Source organism: Salmo salar, chromosome ssa13 (genome assembly GCF_905237065.1).
Source record: "Salmo salar chromosome ssa13, Ssal_v3.1, whole genome shotgun sequence".
NCBI classification, from domain to species: domain Eukaryota; kingdom Metazoa; phylum Chordata; class Actinopteri; order Salmoniformes; family Salmonidae; genus Salmo; species Salmo salar.
This window is the reverse complement of record NC_059454.1, coordinates 104787809-104807761: the sequence shown is the minus strand read 5'-3', so window position 1 is coordinate 104807761 and position 19953 is coordinate 104787809. Positions and strand designations below refer to the sequence as shown.

Here is a 19953-nt window from a genome sequence, read left to right as displayed (position 1 = left end):
CATCAAGGAAAGACCTCCGGTTAAAGGTGTCACATAGGAACAGAGATCATTAAAGCCTTTTGCCACAACAATTTTTTTGATTCCTTATTCCTATAATAAAAAACACCACATGTTTTTCCATTTGTAGCGCTTCTACAATGAAGTGCTTCAACATCTGCATTGTTTGGCTGTTTGGGGTTTTAGGCTGGGTTTCTGTATACCACTTTGTGCTATCTGCTGATATAAAAATGGCTTTATAAACGGGGGACCAGTACGGGAAAAAAATGTATGAAATGTATGCATTCACCACTGTAAGTCGCTCTGGATAAGAGCGTCTGCTAAATGACTAAAATGTAAAAATAATAAATACATGTGATTGATTAATTGATCTATCAAGTCCAAAAGTGCAGCACAAAAGGATGTAAAGAAAAAAAAAATCTAGACCTATTGAATTAAATTATGCATTATTATGCTGCTGCATAAACTCTGAAAACAAGCTAATGTTAAAAAATAATTGCCAAGCTGAAAATATGAACAATTGTAACGGTGATGATGGACTGATATACACTCTGAACGTCCTGAAACATGACATGAATGACTGACAGCCATCATTAACTGTCACTCAAGTCTACAGCTCTATCCAAAAATACATTTTTGCCAAAGACTCAAAACGAAATACTTTCGAGTATTTACGTTCCTACTGTAGTTACACAAAGCCAGCATTCCTAATAATTCACGACCGTTTTAATCACGGAGGCTGCGGGTAAGTATAGTATGACATTGAACTAACGAGCTACACTGATGTGATAACGAGATGATTTCTTTGCATGGATTTAGGTGATGATAAATGCAGCTCTAAGAAGAAACTAGCCAGTTAGCTAGCGCAGTTCACTTATATCAAATATATCAGATTTAAAAAAATAAAATAAAAATAATTAAAAAAAACGAGACTCGTGACGAATGCTCCTTGAAATGTATCGGTGATGACACCGTCAAACAAGACAATAAATATTTATCCGAAGATAAGCGTTATTTTTATTTTTTTACACGTTTGAACGACCGCGAAATGCATTCTGGGTGTGAGAAAACTGTGTTCTTGATTTCAACGTCATCACATCTTGTCAAAACAAAGTATATCCATAAAATAAACGTCTGATACGTACGACCTTACATACGTGACGGTCCCCATATTGATTTGTCTACATTATAATAGGTAAGATATGGCTGATCTGTTGACTTGAGATATCGTTATGATCAAGCGTCAAGGCAATATTTCTCATCACGTGACAATGGCAATCTTGGGGGTGGGCAGCACTGAGCGGCAACCTCTGCTCTGCTCAGCTCAGAAAAGAATAGACTTCACCGGAGAGCAGTGGGGGTATTTATAGGCCTTTCTTCATTATGAACATACATGTTCAACATCTGGAAGCAGCAGTCTGGAACAGGGCAGTTTATATCCCCCTCTTAGATAAAATGCAGTCTGATGCCTTTGCATTTTGATGTGTTGCTGATGGAAAGGTGCTGAACCTATTACAGAAGGGCTGCCCATGACTTCATTGTCTGAGAGTGAGCTGCTGTCATATAAAAAAAAAAAAAACATTCTGCAGAGAGACAGCTATGTGCTAATCTGTCACCATACCCACTACCCAGGTAGGTAATAATCTATTGTTCACGTGTTGGTTGATGAATTGTCTGAATCTGGGGTTTGGGTTGATGATTTTATAGGTACAGGCCCGGGCCTTGTGAGGATCTGTTATATAACATAAACAATAATGTGCTGTCTTTTGAAAGTAGTTAGCCTATAGTCTGCTATTTATCTTTGTAATTACTTAGAAAGAACATGGATTTAAATAATTGCATTATGCAATTGAGTAAGTAGCCTATCAGTATCAATTGATGACAATATCTCTATATCTCTGCACAGACCAGACTAGGCCCTGTTTTCTTCAAGTCAATATTTAGCCTATATTTGTCATTGGTCAAGAGAGACTTAGGAGATTTCTTGGTATCCTTTTTTTGTGCCCTCTTCTCATATTTCTATATTTTCCTTTCCCCCTCTCCTCTCCTCTCCTTCCAGCACCAGCTGCTGCTCCCTGCCGTAGCCGAGAGAGCCTGGAGAGTCCCCTCACCCCCTTACCCTGCACATACATGCATAGACAAAAGGCCTGATTCGCCTGTCGAACACTGCCCCCTTTTTCCATGCAGCGCTCGGCTTCGTCTGGAGGGAGCAGCCTGGACTGGCTGACCTACTGCAGCCACAGAGCAGAGGCACAGCACTGTTTATAGGGGGCTGCCTGGCAGGATGGGGGCTGCTAGTCTGGATTGACTCTGTGTGTATGAAGCAGGCCTCAACAGGAAGATTTCTCCTCTCTTAGTGGAAAATCAGAGTCAGGGGATCACGAGGGTATGGCACAATCTCCTTTTCCTCCCCTAGTATTTGTGTGTGTGTGTGTGTGTATATATATATATCTATATCTAGATATATATATATCTATATATTTATATCTATCTATATCTATATCAGATATATATTGTGTGTGTCTGCATGTATTGTGACAGGGATAGGGTGTGTGTGTGTATATATATATATATCTATATCTAGATATAGATCTATATATTTATATCTATCTATATCTATATCAGATATATATTGTGTGTGTCTGCATGTATTGTGACAGGGATAGGGTGTGTGTGTGTATATATATATATCTATATTTATATCTATCTATATCTATATCAGATATATATTGTGTGTGTCTGCATGTATTGTGACAGGGATAGGGTGTGTGTGTGTATATATATCTATCTATATCTATATCAGATATATATTGTGTGTGTCTGCATGTATTGTGACAGGGATAGGGTGTGTGTGTGTATATATATCTATCTATATCTATATCAGATATATATTGTGTGTGTCTGCATGTATTGTGACAGGGATAGGGTGTGTGTGTGTATATATATCTATCTATATCTATATCAGATATATATTGTGTGTGTCTGCATGTATTGTGACAGGGATAGGGTGTGTGTGTGTATATATATATATCTATATCTATATCAGATATATATTGTGTGTGTCTGCATGTATTGTGACAGGGATAGGGTGTGTGCCATCATGATGGCCCTTTGTTTTCCTTGTCATTTATCACAGACAGACGGATGGGATGCTCAATTGCCTGAGGCTGCAGGGATTATCATGACAAAGATCAGCCTCTCTAGGACAGAGATTAGGGAACCATGGGCATGGAATAGAGAGGATAGAGGGGGGAGAGACCCTCACCAGCTCAGCAGAGGGCTGTACTAAAACACTGGGGCTCATGCAGACAAGCAGGCCACGTATAGACCAAGGTTTTACCACTACTACTACTACTCTGTCATGGCTGCTTCATCCTCCTCCCTCTCCATTTTCACCCAGCGTTGTGGCACGTCCTCATCCCAGACCAGGAATCGTAACTGTTATGACTCGCATAATAAGCTATCCGGATTCAGGCTGTATTATTGTCTGCTTTTGAGATGTGTCCTTTTTCCTGCCTTCTCGTTTTGTATCTGTAACAGAGTTAGATTTCTAACTGCGTGTGTATTTTGTCCCGTTGCACAACCCAGAGGAGGATGTTACGGTTTGTACTCTCGAGGCCGAGCTGTTTTTTGTTGCTGGGGTAATGACCTGGATTCCAGATTTGTTTTGGACAAGGATCTCTTCAAACCTTTTCTGTTTTGAGCCCAAAGAACTATTACCTTTTTAATCGTCTGTTATCTCTTAACCACATTCAGATGCTGTATTTCAGGTCAAAATGGTGCAGTATCAGTGCTCTGTGATCAGCCTGAGAAGTGGGCGCTAGCTGTGTCTCTGCCTGCCTGTCTGTGTGTGTGTAGCTGTACTGCAGCAGAGCAGGCTTTATGTGTGGTGACCGGAACCGGCTGAAACAGGTTTGAGCCAGCAGACAGAGGGCTGAGGAACAATGCCGGCTCTGTGCTACAGGGGGAGAGATAGCTTCCCTGGCTGCTTAATAATGGCAGCCAAACTAGGAGGCTGTAGCCTAGCAGAGGAGGCTGCAGAAAGGCACTATCGATCCCCAACAGTATGGTGGTGGTACAGTACACTGGGTTTAGTGTCCGGCCTGTGGGGTTTAGGCTGTGGGATACAGGGTGTAGGCTGTGGGCTAAGCAGGGCTGGCCACCTCACTGAAGGCAGAGGCAGAGAGAGCAGTGCTCAGGCAGGGGAGAGGGGATGAGACTGCAACTCTGGAGGCCTGTCTCACAGCACAGGGTCATTGTCAGTCAGCTGGTGATGGTGCAGGACAGGAGGAAATGGATGACTGATCGGGATCACACCACCTCCATCTCTCTGCCTCTTTTTGGGCCCTGCCTGCTTTGGGAAATGGATTTTTTTTTCTGCAGGAAAAGGGGGGTGGTTGTTGTGCCTGACTGACTGTGTGGTAGCAGGAAGGAAGGAAGGTGGTTTTGTGACTACAGTAGTGGCTGGCTGGGGACAGGCTGGCTACAGATCACAGGGTGAGGACTGTTTCATGTTTCTTTCTACTGCTGTGTTTCCTAATGTCAGTTACTCTGTAGGTAGATGTACTGTATGTGCACTTGAAAAGGGTGGTGGTGAGAACAGCATATACATGAAACTGGGGTTAATATAACTGGGCGTCAATATGTATACAGTACAGTATTCTTCATCTCTCTGCATTAAATATTATTTTTTTCTATGTCAGACAGCTTTGCTTTTATTGGCCGTATTCTGCACTAGGCCCTGCGATTCTCTTTCCTCTGCTGCAGTTTTTCCTCTCCTCGGCAGCAGCCATTTTTCCTTTTTTTTTCTGATGCAGCTTTTCCTCACCTCAGCTCGGCAGCAGCCATTCCCTTTCCCTCTTGCCCCTTTTCTCCAATCTCCAAATCTATTTGTGTCTCTCTCGTTCTCTCTCGTTCTCTACTTTTCTTGTTCTGTTCACTACTGCCTGGTTATCTCATTGTCTGCAGCGGAGGAGAGGAGGCCATTTCACTTGTGGTTTAGCAGGGAGGGAGACTGGGGAGTGCAGATGTTAATAGGTGAAATGGATGTGGCCGGGGCTGCAGTGCAGTGTGCAGACTGATCTGTCATCCATTTTAACGAGGAGGCAGCAAGCATTCAGGCAGCCCTCCTTGGCTACATGCTACGTGCAGACTGAAGAGGCAGCGCAAAGACGCACCATATGATATCTGTAGCCCTTTGTCTTCATCCATCACATCTCCTATGAGGATTCCTCTTGTGAAAATTCATTTCAGTACAACAACACAAAAAGTACTACTTGTTTCAGAAGCATTTTACATACATACAGTACATCCACCTCCGAACTGTCCTTGGCTATTGGGTTGTTTGAAGTAAACTTATTTATAATACTTCAGATACAGGCTAATGTACATGAAGCAATTTGGCTAGTTATTTGCTATTTAGAGGACAGGCCGTATCTGTCTCCATCCCATTCATAAAGTAGGTCAAAATGATAAGCTAGCTCATCTAGCGCTGAGTAGGCATGCTACTGTATACTTCTCGCATGTTTCCTTCAATAACAAACCAGCATAATCACTGGAGATATGTTATTCATTCTCTGTAAACACCTAGTGACCTTGGTCTGAAGTCATCTGACATACAAGAAGAGAAAAATGCCAATGATTCATTTGAATGAAGATCACCAAAAGTGTAGTCTGGTTTTTCGAACTGATGAGTATTCACAGAGTTTGATTTGGATGCTGGTTTTATGAGGGTCCACTGCATTTTGTTACATTCAAATGGGCATTAGCTACTGCGATTTAGTCTAATTCCATGGATGAAGTGATTGCAGTAGGAAATTAGTGGCCAGATTTGAATGTCCTGGGTCTTGAGTGGGCCTAGTTGACTACCTACCTCTGCTTTCCTTTGTTCCTCTCTAAGAGGGCTTGATTAAAGGCAGTGGTTTTCATACCTCTCCTCAGAGACTCCCACACATTTCACAATTTTGATCTAGCCTTGAACTAGCTCACCTGATTCACCTATTCAAGGGCTTGATAATTAGTTGACGAGTTAAATAAGGTGTGCCAGCTGTGGAATAGTTCAAATGCATGGAACGGCTAGGGATCCCAGAGGAGGGGTTTTGAAAAACCCTGGATTGGGCAACTGAGAGTTGGGAGGGGAATTGGAGCAGAAAGAGTTTCTACTTACACATTAGTCTGAGATTTTCTACAACAAAAAAGTAGTGAATTTGTATCAATGACTGTATACATGAATGGACAAGCCATCGATCACATGACACAATGCATTCCTATGTGAAGACTCAATAGCGCATTGAAGCCAAATGAAGTCGGTTTAACATGGTGTCTCATTGGCTGCGTTTAGACAGGCAGCCCAATTCTGATTTTATGAGGATCCCCAATTACTCTTCCTGGGGTCCAAACATGAAACAAAACAAAATGCATAAAATACATTGTATGCATAACACTACGTAATGCAATACATAACACTACATAATACAATACATAACACTACATAATGCAGTACATAACACTACATAATGCAATACATAACACTAATGCAATGCGTAATATAATACAAAATATATAAAAATGTTAGTCTCTTCACAGTGAAGGTGCTATTTTATCTGGGGTTTTTTTAATCTATTTTTATTGCTAACTTGAGTTACCCGGGGTGACAGAGAGTTCCATGTACAGTACCTTCAAAAAGTATTCACACCTGTTGACTTTTTCCACATTTTGCTGTGTTAACATTTGATTAAATATAGATTTTTTTTTTTGTCACTGGCCTCAAAATGTCAAAGTGCAATTATGTTTTTAAATTTTTTTACAAATTAATACAACATTTTAAAGCTGAAATGTGTTGAGTCAATAAGTATGTTATGGCAAGCCTAAATTAGTTCAGGTGTAAACATTTTCTTAAAAAAGTCACATAATAAGTTGCATTGACAATAATAGCATTTTAACATGATTTTTGAATGACTACCTCATCTCTGTACCTAGGGTTGCACATTTTGGGGAATATTCAGAGGTGGAAACTTTCCGTGGGAATTAACGGGAATATATGGGAATTAACGGAAATATATGCACATTTTTCGGCCCTTGTATTGGTCAGCCTGTTGCGTGCTTTGTTGTGTGTGTTCCAAAACAAGGACCAGTTGCACTCTGAGGCAGCTGATGTTGGTGGGATTTGGAGGATGACGGAGGCAACAGGGGAAAGAGCCTCAGATCCACAAAGTCCCTTCCACCAGGTGGCTGATGAGATATGTTGGCACAACTGCCATATTGCATCTCCATCCCAAAGCCCTTGCTTGGAAGTGTACTTCGCCAGACTGCCAAGAACCTTGCCCTCATCCAGGCCAAGGTGGCGAGACACGGTAGTGATGACACCATAGGCCTTGTTGATCTTTGCACCATACACAATGCTCTTGCCAGCATATTTGGGGTCCAACATGTACGCTGTGGCATGTATGGGCTTCAGGCATAAGTCTTCACGCTTTTTGATGTATTTCAGAACATTCAGAAATCTCTTCCAATACACATTGCCTGTGAGCATCAGAGGTGAACCAGTTGCATACACAGCTCGAGCAAGACATTCATCAGCATTTCTCTGACTACGTTCCTCCATTGAGAAAAACATCTTGAGCTGTTGCTATCGATAAGGTGTCTGATTCATAATTTTCACCTCGAAAAGAAGTAGAGGGACTTTTGTCAGAGGTTGCTTGTTGTGAGCGCTGAGGGAACTTTATGCACATGATTTGGCACAGTATTTGCAAATGTACACAACTTTTCCTTCTACATTAGCTGCAGTGAAATGTCTCCACACATCAGATAATGCCTGTGGCATTTTCCTGTAAAGATTAGAAGAAAATGAGTAAAAAACCCAAATACAATTCCATGTACAGATAAATAATTAAGCAGTTAGATTAAACAACTCCTTTGTAAGATACATGTTTTAAAATGAAACATGTATGGAAACAGGTGAATTAACACTCCTCAGTTAGAAGGCTCAAGCAAGCTAAAACCCACATGGTAGCAAATACTAACAAGCAGAAATTGTTAACAAGTTAGAAATGATTTAAACACACTTTGCTGTAGGCTACTGTTTACTAGTTAGCAAAAAATCATGTATGTCATATAAAATATATTCACCCCACCCAGTATTGTAATAAAAACGTACCAGAAAGCATGTAGTCCTTGGCTCAGACAGTATAGTAGTGTGGGCTCAATAGCATCTCCTTAGTGTGCAAGATCTTGAGAATCAGCTGTACATGTGATGGAAGAATGCACTGTGCATGCAGAGGGTTACAATTCCATTGAATTGAGGATAGTTTAACCAAAATATGCCACAAGACCTAGAATTGCCTTATGTGTATCCCACAAAAAAGGTTCACTGTTATAAGGTAACTTTTTTTTGATGAATTTAAGGTAAATTCCCCAAATTCCAGGGCTTAACTTGCCATGGAAATCTACTGGAATGTTTCTGCCTTTTTTCAACCCTATTTGTACCCCATATATACAAGTATCTGTAAGGTCCCTTAGTCGAGCAGTGCATTTTAAACACAGATTCAACCACAAAGACCAGGGAGGTTTTCCAATGCCTCGCAAAGAAGGGCACATATTGGTAGATGAGTAAAAAAAACAGACATTGAATTTCCCTTTTAGCATTGTGAAGTTATTAATTACACTTTGAATGGTGTATCAAAACCAGTCACTACAAAGATACAGGCGGCCTTCCTAACTCAGTTGCCCGGAGAGAAAGGAAACCACTCAGGGATTTCACAATGAGGCCAATGGTGACTAATGGATGTGATGGAGAAAACTGAGGATAGATCAACAATATTGTAGTTACTCCACAATACTGACCTAATTGACCGAGGGAAAAGAAGGAAGCCTGTACAGACTAAAAATATTCCAAAACATGCATCCTGTTTGCAACAAGGCACTAAAGTAATACTGAAAAGCAATTCACTTTTTGTCCTAAATACAAAGTGTTATGTTTGGTGGCAATACAACATAACACATTACTGAGTACCACTCTCCATATTTTCAAGCATAGTGGTGGCTGTATCATGTTAGGTGTATGTGTGTAATCATTAAAGACTGGGGAGTTTTTCAGGATGAAAAATAAATGGAATGGAGCTAAGCACATGCAAAATCCTAGAGGAAAACCATCTTTTCATTATTTTATATATATATATATATTTTTTTACAAATTTTAGAATTCTTCTTCCACGTTGACATCCATCTTTTGTGTAAATCGTTGACCAAAAAACATGACAATTTAATCCATTTTAATCCCACAGTGTAACACAACAAAATGTGGAAAAAGTCAAGGGGTGTGAATACTTTCTGAAGGCACTATACTCATGGCTCTATTTAATACTGTGCATATCCCAGTCTCTGTTCTGTACCTGGGGACTGTGAAGACACCTCTGGCTGCATGTCTTGTGGGATACCTATGAGTGTCCGAACTGTGAGGCTACTGCTTGTACAGACAGTTTGGTACCATTAACACCTCACACAAAGTCCAATAGTAATTCAGTTAATATTTTTATTTATTTTGTATTTATTTCACCTTTTATTTAACCAGGTAGGCTAGTTGAGAACAAGTTCTCATTTACAACTGCGACCTGGCCAAGATAAAGCAAAGCAGTGCGACACAAACAACAACAGAGAGTTACACATGGAATAAACAAACAAACAGTCAATAACACAGTAGAAAAAGTATATATACCGTGTGTGCAAATGAGGTAGGATAAGGGAGGTAAGGCAATAAATAGGCCATAGTGGCGAAATAATTACAATATAGCAATTAAACACTGGAGTGATAGATGTGCAGAAGATGAGTGTGCAAGTAGAGATACTGGGGTGCAAAGGAGCAAAATAAATAACAGTATGGGGGATGAGGTAGTTGGATGGGCTATTTACAGATGGGCTATGTACAGGTGCAGTGATCTGTGAGCTGCTCTGACAGCTGGTGCTTAAAGTTAGTGAGGGAGATATGAGTCTCCAGCTTCAGTGATTTTTGCAGTTCATTCCAGTCATTGGCAGCAGAGAACTGGAAGGAAATGCGGCCAAAGGAGGAATTGGCTTTCGGGGTGACCAGTGAGATATACCTGCTGGAGCACGTGCTACGGGTGGGTGCTGCTATGGTGACCAGTGAGCTGAGATAAGGCGGGGCTTTACCTAGCAAAGACTTATAGATTACCTGGAGCCAGTGGTTTTGGCGACGAATATGAAGCGAGGGCCAGCCAACGAGAGCATACAGGTCGCAGTGGTGGGTAGTATATGGGGCTTTGGTGACAAAACGGATGGCACTGTGATAGACTGCATCCAATTTGCTGAGTAGAGTGTTGGAGGCTATTGTGTAAATGACATCGCCGAAGTCAAGGATCGGTAGGATAGTCAGCTTTACGAGGGTATGTTTGGCAGCATGAGTGAAGGATGCTGTGTTGCGAAATAGGAAGCCGATTCTAGATTTAATTTTGGATTGGAGATGCTTAATGTGAGTCTGGAAGGAGAGTTTACAGTCTAACCAGACATCTAGGTATTTGTAGTTGTCCACATATTCTAAGTCAGAACCGTCCAGAGTAGTGATGCTGGACGAGCTCTTTCAGAACATCAGCTATCTGGATTTGGGTGAAGGAGAAATGGGGGAGGCTTGGGCAAGTTGCTATGGGGGGTGCAGGGCTGTTGACCGGGGTAGGGGTAGCCAGGTGGAAAGCATGGCCAGCCGTAGAAAAATGCTTATTGAAATTCTCAATTATCATGGATTTATCGGTGGTGACAGTGTTTCCTAGCCTCAGTGCAGTGGGCAGCTGGGAGGAGGTGCTCTTATTTTCCATGGACTTTACAGTGTCCCAGAACTTGTTGGAGTTTGTGCTACAGGATGCAAATTTCTAGCCTTTGCTTTCCTAACTGCCTGTGTATATTGGTTCCTAACTTCCCTGAAAAGTTGCATATCGCGGGGGCTATTCGATGCTAATGCAGTACGCCACAGGATGTTTTTGTGCTGGTCAGGGGCAGTCAGGTCTGGAGTGAACCAAGGGCTATAGCTCTTCCTGGTTCTAATTTTTTTGAATGGGGCATGTTTATTTAAGGTGATGGTGAGGAAAGCACTTTTAAAGAATAACCAGGCATCCTCGACTGACGGAATGAGGTCATTATCCTTCCAGGATACCCGGGCCAGGGCGATTAGAAAGGCCTGCTTGCTGAAGTGTTTTAGGGAGCGTTTGACAGTGATGAGGGATGGTCGTTTGACCGCAGACCCATTACAGATGCAGGCAATGAGGCAATGATCGCTGAGATCCTGGTTGAAGACAGCAGAGGTGTATTTGGAGGGCAGGTTGGTTAGGATGATATCTATGAGGGTGCCCGTGTTTACAGATTTGGGGTTGTACCTGGTAGGTTCATTGATAATTTGTGTGAGATTGAGGGCATCAAGCTTAGATTGTAGGATGGCCGGGGTGTTAAGCATGCCCAGTTTAGGTCACCTAACAGCACGAGCTCTGAAGATAGATGGGGGGCAATCAAGTCACATATACACCATATGTGAATTGATTGCCCCCCATGTAGGGCACAGCTGGGGGCAGAAGGTGGTCTATAGCAAGCTGCAACGGTGAGAGACTTGTTTCTGGAAAGGTGGATTTTTAAAAGTAAAAACTCAAATTGTTTGGGCACAGACCTGGATAGTAAGACAGAACTCTGCAAGCTATCTCTGCAGTATATATATCTACTCAACTTTGAGCCAGGAAAGATTGACATGCATACCACTGACATTCACCCTCCGTGTACATCTAAGTGCAATATGTACCGCTCTGTTCTGGACCAACTGCAATTTACCTATGTCCTCCTTTGCCGCACCTGACCACACAGCTGGGCAGTAGTCTAGGTGTGACAAAACTAGGGCCTGTAGAACCTGCCTGGTTGATTTAGATGTCAAGAAAGCAGAGCAACGCCTTATCATGGACAGACCTCCTCCCATTTTAGCAACCATTGAGTCTATATGTTTTGACCATGACAGCTTGCTATCTAGGGTTACACCCAGCAGTTTAATCTCCTCAACTTGCTCAATAGCCACATTATTCTGTATAGATCCAGATGTTATGTTTTAGGGTTGAGCGAGGGATTTGTCACAAAAACAATGCTTGTAGTTATTTTTTTTAATTTAGCACCAGCCTATTGCTAGTTATCCATTCTAAAACTGACTGGAGCTCTATGTTGAGTGTCAGTTATTTATTTTACTGTCATAGTTGACGTCTATACTGTTGAGACGTCAGCGTGCATGGACACACAGGCTTTATTCAAGGTCAGTGGGCCCAAGCCAGCTGTCCTGCGGTACACCACACTCAACCAAATTTGTTTGTGGTTGTAGCAGAGGCTCCCATTAAGGAGTGTTCTATTATATAGGTAACACTGTGTTCTATTATATAGGTAACACTGTGTTCTATTATATAGGTAACTCTGTGTTCTATTATATAGATAATTCTGTGTTCTATTATATAGGTAACTCTGTGTTCTATTATATAGGTAACTCTATGTTCTATTATATAGATAATTATGTGTTCTATTATATAGGTAACTCTGTGTTCTATTATATAGGTAACTCTGTGTTCTATTATATTGGTAACGCTGTGTTCTATTATATAGATCATTCTGTGTTCTATTATATAGGTAACTCTGTGTTCTATTATATAGGTAACTCTGTGTTCTATTATATAGGTAACTCTGTGTTCTATTATATAGGTAACTCTCAATACATGAAAAAGCAGAGGATGTGAATCCTTAACACCTAAGTTTTTTCACCAATAGGTTATGATCAATGATATCAAAGGCTGACTGAAGTCTAACAAAACAGCTCCCACAATCTTCTTATTATCCATTTCTTTTAGCCAATCATCAGTCATTTGAGTCAGTGCTGAGCATGTTGAGTGCCCTTCCCTATAAGCATGCTGAAAGTCTGTTGTTAATGAGTTTTCTTTAAAATAAAATTCTATTTTTGTCAAACACACCGGTAACGGGCTGATTGGTTGGCTGTTTGAACCATTAAAGGGTGCTTTGCTATTCTTCGGCAGCGGTCAGCAGAACGACCTTTGCCTCCCTCCAGGCCTGAGGACACACAGCCTCTTCTAGGATTAAATTGAAGATGTGGCATACAGGAATCGCAAAAGAGAAGGGAAAGGGGATACCTAGTCAGTTGCACAACTGAATGCCTTCAACCCGAAATGTGTCTTCCGCATTAACCACCAACAACTGCTCCCCGGGTTGGGTTAAACTGCCTTGCTCAAGGGCAGAACAGCAGATTTTTCCACCTTGCCAGCTCTGGGATTCAAACCAGCGACCTTTCGGTTACTGGCCCAGCATTCTTAACCGCTAGGCTACCTGCCACCCACAATTTGTGAAACAAAGATCTGAATTGTGCTGCCTGCCTAAATGCAGCCATAGAAACATTAACATGTGTAGTTTGAGCTAGTCCAGGAAGTGGCGTTGCAGGCTAGCTCAGTGCTGCCCCCTCTCATTGAGTAACTCAAATTGAAGGCCGGCAGGGGTACTACAGGCTGCCATTAAATTATCCTTATAACCACAGATTATCCATTATATTGACAAGAAAATCAAGTGGCCACTCTAACAAGAAAATGAATGTCTTGAAAATAGGAAGGCAGTCGGGAGGAAGCGAGATCAGGTGGGACCATTCTAGCCAATGAGAGGGAAGATACGCGTGTGACCACCAAGCCCAACGGTTTCCACTAGTTACCACAGCCACAATATATCGTAAAAATTCATGAACCCCAAAATTTGAATTTTGGTCTTAATTAAAGGTTAGGGTTAGGCATATGATTAGGTTTAAAATCAAATTTGAAGAAGATAAATTGTAGAAATAGGCAGGGTTTATGACTTTGTGTTTGTGGTAACTAGTGACGACCAGGCACAACTTCAATATGAAGTTTTTTTTTCTCAAAGTTGCCAGGATGTCACATGTCCTACTTATATCAGTTCACTAGAAACAACCTAATCATTAAAAAAAACGTATATTCAATCAAATAAGCCACATGTAGCAAATTAGTCATTACATTTTTTTCGTTAACCAAATTCTACACTCTCTCTCATTGACCTCCATACAAAAACTTGCTTGGTGAGCAAATAAAATAAAATAAATCCCACCTGCTGGTGAAGACCAGATTTTGGGCCCAGTTATACCTCTCGCTTCACCTCTTCCTCTTTTTTATAAGTTCTGTGTGCGATTTTAAAATAATCGGTTCAAAGGACACGCAAAAAAATTGCCTGCAGTACTGTGGTGGGCCTTGAACCGCTGTGGCTTCAATGAGAGGGAGCAGTCATTCTCCCCAGATTTGTATGTCAAGAATGTGCCATGTCTGAATAATACGTATGCTGAATGCTTGTCGTGATTCTGTTTTAAAATGTGTACAATAGCACTCCATGTGGCCTCGAAAGGCATTACCACCATACTTAGGATGCCAACCAAATTAACTAGGGAATTTGTTGCATGTCTGAATGCTGGTTGTGACTAGATGGAGTATATTTTTTAATTTAACAAGTTCAAGTCAGTTAAGACCAAATTCTTATTTACAATGACTGCCTACACCGGCCAAACCCAGACGACGCTGGGCCAATTGTGCACCGCCCTATGGGACTCCCAATCACAGCCGGTTACATTAACATTTTAGTCATTTAGCAGACGCTCTTATCCAGAGCGACTTACAGTAGTGAATGCATACATTTCATACATTTTTTTTTTTTTTTCCATACTGGTCCCCCATGGGAATCAAAGCCACAACCCTGGCATTGCAAACACCATGCTCTACCAACTGAGCCACACGGGACCGGTTGTGACATAGCCTGGATTTGAACCAGGGTGTCTGCAGTGATGCCTCTAGCACTGAGATGCAGTGCCTTAGACTGCTGCACCACTCGGGAGCCCGAAGTGAATTTTCGAAGCAGGTTAGGAGAACATTTCAGCTAACCCTAACCCCTTTCCTAACCTTAACCTATTTCTCCTAACCTGCTACATTTAGTTCTCCTAACCTGCTACATTAGTTACACTAACCTTCTACATTAGTTATACTAACCTGCTACATTAGTTATTCTAACCTGCTACATTTAGTTATCCTAACCTGCTACATTAGTTACACTAACCTGCTACATTAGTTATTCTAACCTGCTACATTATTACATTAGTTATCCTAACCTGCTACATTTAGTTATCCTAACATGCTACATTAGTTATCCTAACCTGCTACATTAGTTATCCTAACCTGCTACATTAGTTATCCTAACCTGCTACATTAGTTATTCTAACCTGCTACATTTAGTTATCCTAACATGCTACATTAGTTATCCTAACCTGCTACATTAGTTATCCTAACCTGCTACATTTAGTTATTCTAACCTGCTACATTAGTTATTCTAACCTGCTACATTCATTATCCTAACCTGCTACATTTAGTTATCCTAACATGCTACATTAGTTATTCTAACATGCTACATTTAGTTATCCTAACATGCTACATTAGTTATCCTAACCTGCTAGCGTAGCATCCCTTATTATCGGCGTATTCAACAGCGTTTAAGAAATATATTACCTTCAACAGTGTTATCTCGTGATCGAGCTATCAATATTTTGTGATTATTGGTGTCGTAAAAATGTTAGCTAACGGGTTAGTAATTAGCATGTTTGACATTTCAGTGGAAATACTACTACTACTGTATCAGCTTTTTGATTAGCGGTTTAGCAAAGAAATACCTCCCGTATTATAGGCATACAGTCTCCAGTTATTGGACACCTTACTATTTTGCTCAATTACAAGATATATCCGTTTAATTTGGTTCAAAAAAGAGACACCAACCTCGTGTCCGAAGTGTTTACTAGATAGTTGGCTAGCCTTTCAGTAAAAAAAAAATGACTTGCCTGTCAACTTTTCATTGCGTAGCCTGGTGCGCCTTCCTGTAGACCTTTAAAAATGGTTCTTCACCAACGTCTTCTTCAGTGTTGTAACCAAATAATGTCTCGTTTATTTTACAGATTAATCTTATGTTTTGAGAAAGTAGATAACAGTTTAATACTAACATATTTCTACTTTGCACATTCATCTACTGCAAATCTACCATTCCAGTGTTTTACTTGCTATATTGTATTTACTTCGCCACCATGGCCTATTTATTGCCTTTACCTCCCTTATCTCACCTCATTTGCTCACATTGTATATAGACTTATTTTTCTACTGTATTATTGACTGTATGTTTGTTTATTCCATGTGTAACTCTGTGTTGTTGTATGTGTCGAACTGCTTTGCTTTATCTTGGCCAGGTCGCAGTTATAAATGAGAACTTGTTCTCAACTTGCCTACCTGGTTAAATAAAGGTGAAAAAAAATAAATAAAATAAAAAATAAATAAGTATGAATAATTTAGGTAAAAAGTTGGATATTAAATGATGTGTGGTCTGTCGCGCAGTCTAATTTGACAATATACAGCATGTCCCACAAAATGTGTGTGTGTTGTGTGTGTGTGTGTATATATATATAAATGTGTGTGTATGTGTGTATATATATATATATGTGTATGTGTGTGTGTATGTATAGGGAATAAAGGGAACACTAAAATAACACATCCTAGATCTGAATGAATGAAATAATCTTATTAAATACTTTACATAGTTTTTCTTTTTCTTTACATAGTTGAATGTGCTGACAACAAAATCACACAAAAATAATCAATGGAAATCCAATTTATCAACCCATGGAGGTCTGGATTTGGAGTCACACTCAAAATTAAAGTGGAAAACCACACTACAGGCTGATCCAACTTTGATGTAATGTCCTTAAAATAAGTCAAAATGAGGCTCAGTAGTGTGTGTGGCCTCCACGTGCCTGTATGTCCTCCCTACAACGCCTGGGCATGCTCCTGATGAGGTGGCGGATGGTCTCCTGAGGGATCTCCTCCCAGACCTGGACTAAAGCATCCGCCAACTCCTGGACAGCCTGTGGTGCAACGTGGCGTTGGTGGATGGAGCGAGACATGATGTCCCAGATGTGCTCAATTGGATTCAGGTCTGGGGAACGGGCGGGCCAGTCCATAGCATCAATGCCTTCCTCTTGCAGGAACTGCTGACAAACTCCAGCCACATGAGATCTAGCATTGTCTTGCATTAGGAGGAACCCAGGGCCAACCGCACCAGCATATGGTCTCACAAGGGGTCTGAGGATCTCATCTCGGTACCTAATGGCAGTCAGGCTACCTCTGGCGAGCACATGGAGGGCTGTGCGGCCCCCCCAAAGAAATGCCACCCCACACCATGACTGACCCACCGCCAAACCGGTCATGCTGGAGGATGTTGCAGGCAGCAGAATGTCCTCCACGGCGTCTCCAGACTCTGTCATGTCTGTCACATGTGCTCAATGTGAACCTGCTTCATCTGTGAAGAGCACAATGCGCCAGTGGCGAATTTGCCAATCTTGGTGTTCTCTGGCAAATGCCAAACGTCCTGCACGGTGTTGGGCTGTAAGCACAACCCCCACCTGTGGACGTCGGGCCCTCATACCACCCTCATGGAGTCTGTTTCTGACCGTTTGAGCAGACACATGCACATTTGTGGCCTGCTGGAGGTCATTTTGCAGGGCTCTGGCAGTGCTTCTCCTGCTCCTCCTTGCACAAAGGCGGAGGTAGCGGTCCTGCTGCTGGGTTGTTGCCCTCCTACGGCCTCCTCCACGTCTCCTGATGTACTGGCCTGTCTCCTGGTAGCGCCTCCATGCTCTGGACACTACGCTGACAGACACAGCAAACCTTCTTGCCACAGCTCGCATTGATGTGCCATCCTGGATGAGCTGCACTACCTGAGCCACTTGTGTGGGTTGTAGACTCCGTCTCATGCTACCACTAGAGTGAAAACACCGCCAGCATTCAAAAGTGACCAAAACATCAGCCAGGAAGCATAGGAACTGAGAAGCGGTCTGTGGTCACCACCTGCAGAACCACTCCTTTATTGGGGGTGTCTTGCTAATTGCCTATAATTTCCACCTGTTGTCTATTCCATTTACACAACAGCATGTGAAATTTATTGTCAATCAGTGTTGCTTCCTAAGTGGATATACTGCTCTAATATATATACTGCTCAAAAAAATAAAGGGAACACTTAAACAACACAATGTAACTCCAAGTCAATCACACTTCTGTGAAATCAAACTGTCCACTTAGGAAGCAACACTGATTGACAATAAATTTCACATGCTGTTGTGCAAACTCTCAAAACCTAACTTAACTCACATAAACTGCAATGAAAATCTGTGGTCAACTAGCTAGAAGCGTGTCTTCAGTCCCAAAATGTACCGTTATTTTCGAGTCCATTAAAATGTTGAGCTCGGTGATTTAATCATCCAACCTCTAGAGAGTGTCCGAAGTTAGGGGGTGTCCGATGTTGGAGGAAAATTAGCTACATTTAGTTCTTCTAACCTGCTATGAAAAAATCACTTCCGGTCATAGCTGTATACCACCTAGTCAAAACCATGAATGCTTGTCATGACTTTGTTTAAAATATGTACATTAGCACTCCAATGGCATTATGGGTGGAATCTGGAGGCTTAATCGTTCTCCTCACCCTTCTTTTATGTGTTGACAATATTATTCAGATTTAATGAGTTTGTGTATTCATTTGTGTACTAGCTAACTAGTTGTATTTTTTTGTTATATCTCTTCCAGGCTCTTGCATCATCACACCAAAAACATGGGCGATATGAAGACCCCAGACTTTGACGACCTCCTGGCAGCCTTCGACATCCCAGACATGGTGGACCCGAAGACAGCCATCGAGTCAGGCCACGAGGACCCCCACGATGGCCAGCTGAAACACCCCAGCGTCCCCCATGAGGACCCCCACGATGGCCAGCTGAAACACCCAAGCGTCCCCCACGAGGACGAGGCACACACCCCCTCTGGAGCTCCAGACGTGGGCGTCAGCGTCATCGTCAAGAATGTCCACAAAATGGACGCCGGCGGTGAAGAACACACACGACCAGAGGAGGTGGTTCAGGCTGACCCAACCACCATGGTGAACCACAATGGGCTTCAAAACGGGTACCTGTCAATGTCACCTAACCACCGGTACAGTAAGAACAACGGAGCTGATAAGACTCTGAGAGATGTGGAGGCTCATCATGGATTGGCTATCAGCTCCAACTTCATCTCCCACTCTACTTTTAACCAGTTCAGTCCCATTTCCAGCGCTGAGGAGTTTGACGATGACGATAAGATTGAAGTTGATGACTCTCTGGACAGGGTCAAGCAGAGCGCCCTGCCATTTTTTAGGACAAACCCTCTGACAGAACCACCTGCCAAGAGAGAGGAGCAGCTGACCACAAAAGCCGTACTGGCAGACTCTCATAGCACGGCCAAACCTGCGAACAAGTCCAATGGAGACTGCGACAAATCAAAACTTGATAAAAACAACAACAAGACTTTGGTCACCGTTAGTCTGAACCTTTACGACTCCTCTAAATCAAGGAAACTTGAAGAAGAGAAAGCCAAAGAGACAACGGCCCCTCGCACCCAGGAGGGGCCAGAGAGGGAGGCTGGGGAGCCCTGTGTCCAGGCTGTGTCCACCAGTCTCTCCCAGACCAAACAAGCCAATTCATCAGCCAAACTTTCCTCCTGCATTGCTGCTATAGCAGCTCTCAGTGCTAAGAAAGCCACAGTATCAGACACCACTAACTCTGTAGTCTCTGAGTCCCCCCCTACCACCCAGAGAGACTCATTCACCACCATCCCTGACATCCACACCCAGAGGGAAGCCCCCAAGGAGGCCAAGGAGAGGGAGAGCCCCAGGGACCTGGTCCCGGAGAAGCCCCCAGACCAGGAGTCCCCCTCAGCTCTGGAGGTATGGATTGTGTATATGTCAAGTGTGTAAATGTTTTACTGTATTGTCTACTTGTATACGTCAGTACTATGTGTCTAAGACTAACCTCTAGGA

At 42.2% G+C, this 19953-nt stretch overlaps 1 protein-coding gene across 2 annotated transcripts in view; it reads left to right on the top strand.

Moving 5' to 3' along the window:
• Nucleotides 1–844: 844 nt before the first annotated feature.
• znf532 (zinc finger protein 532) overlaps nt 845–19953 on the top strand; it is a 43737-nt gene continuing 24628 nt past the window's right edge. The window contains exons 1-4 of one of the 2 annotated variants that reach the window (XM_014138850.2): nt 845–1629; nt 2057–2383; nt 3134–4494; nt 18687–19860. In XM_014138850.2, the coding sequence (XP_013994325.2) occupies nt 18712–19860 (1149 nt within the window). In that variant the 5' untranslated portion in view covers nt 845–1629; nt 2057–2383; nt 3134–4494; nt 18687–18711. The remainder of the gene's footprint in view (nt 1630–2056; nt 2384–3133; nt 4495–18686; nt 19861–19953) is intronic. The other variant, XM_014138849.2, reaches the window with a different exon arrangement.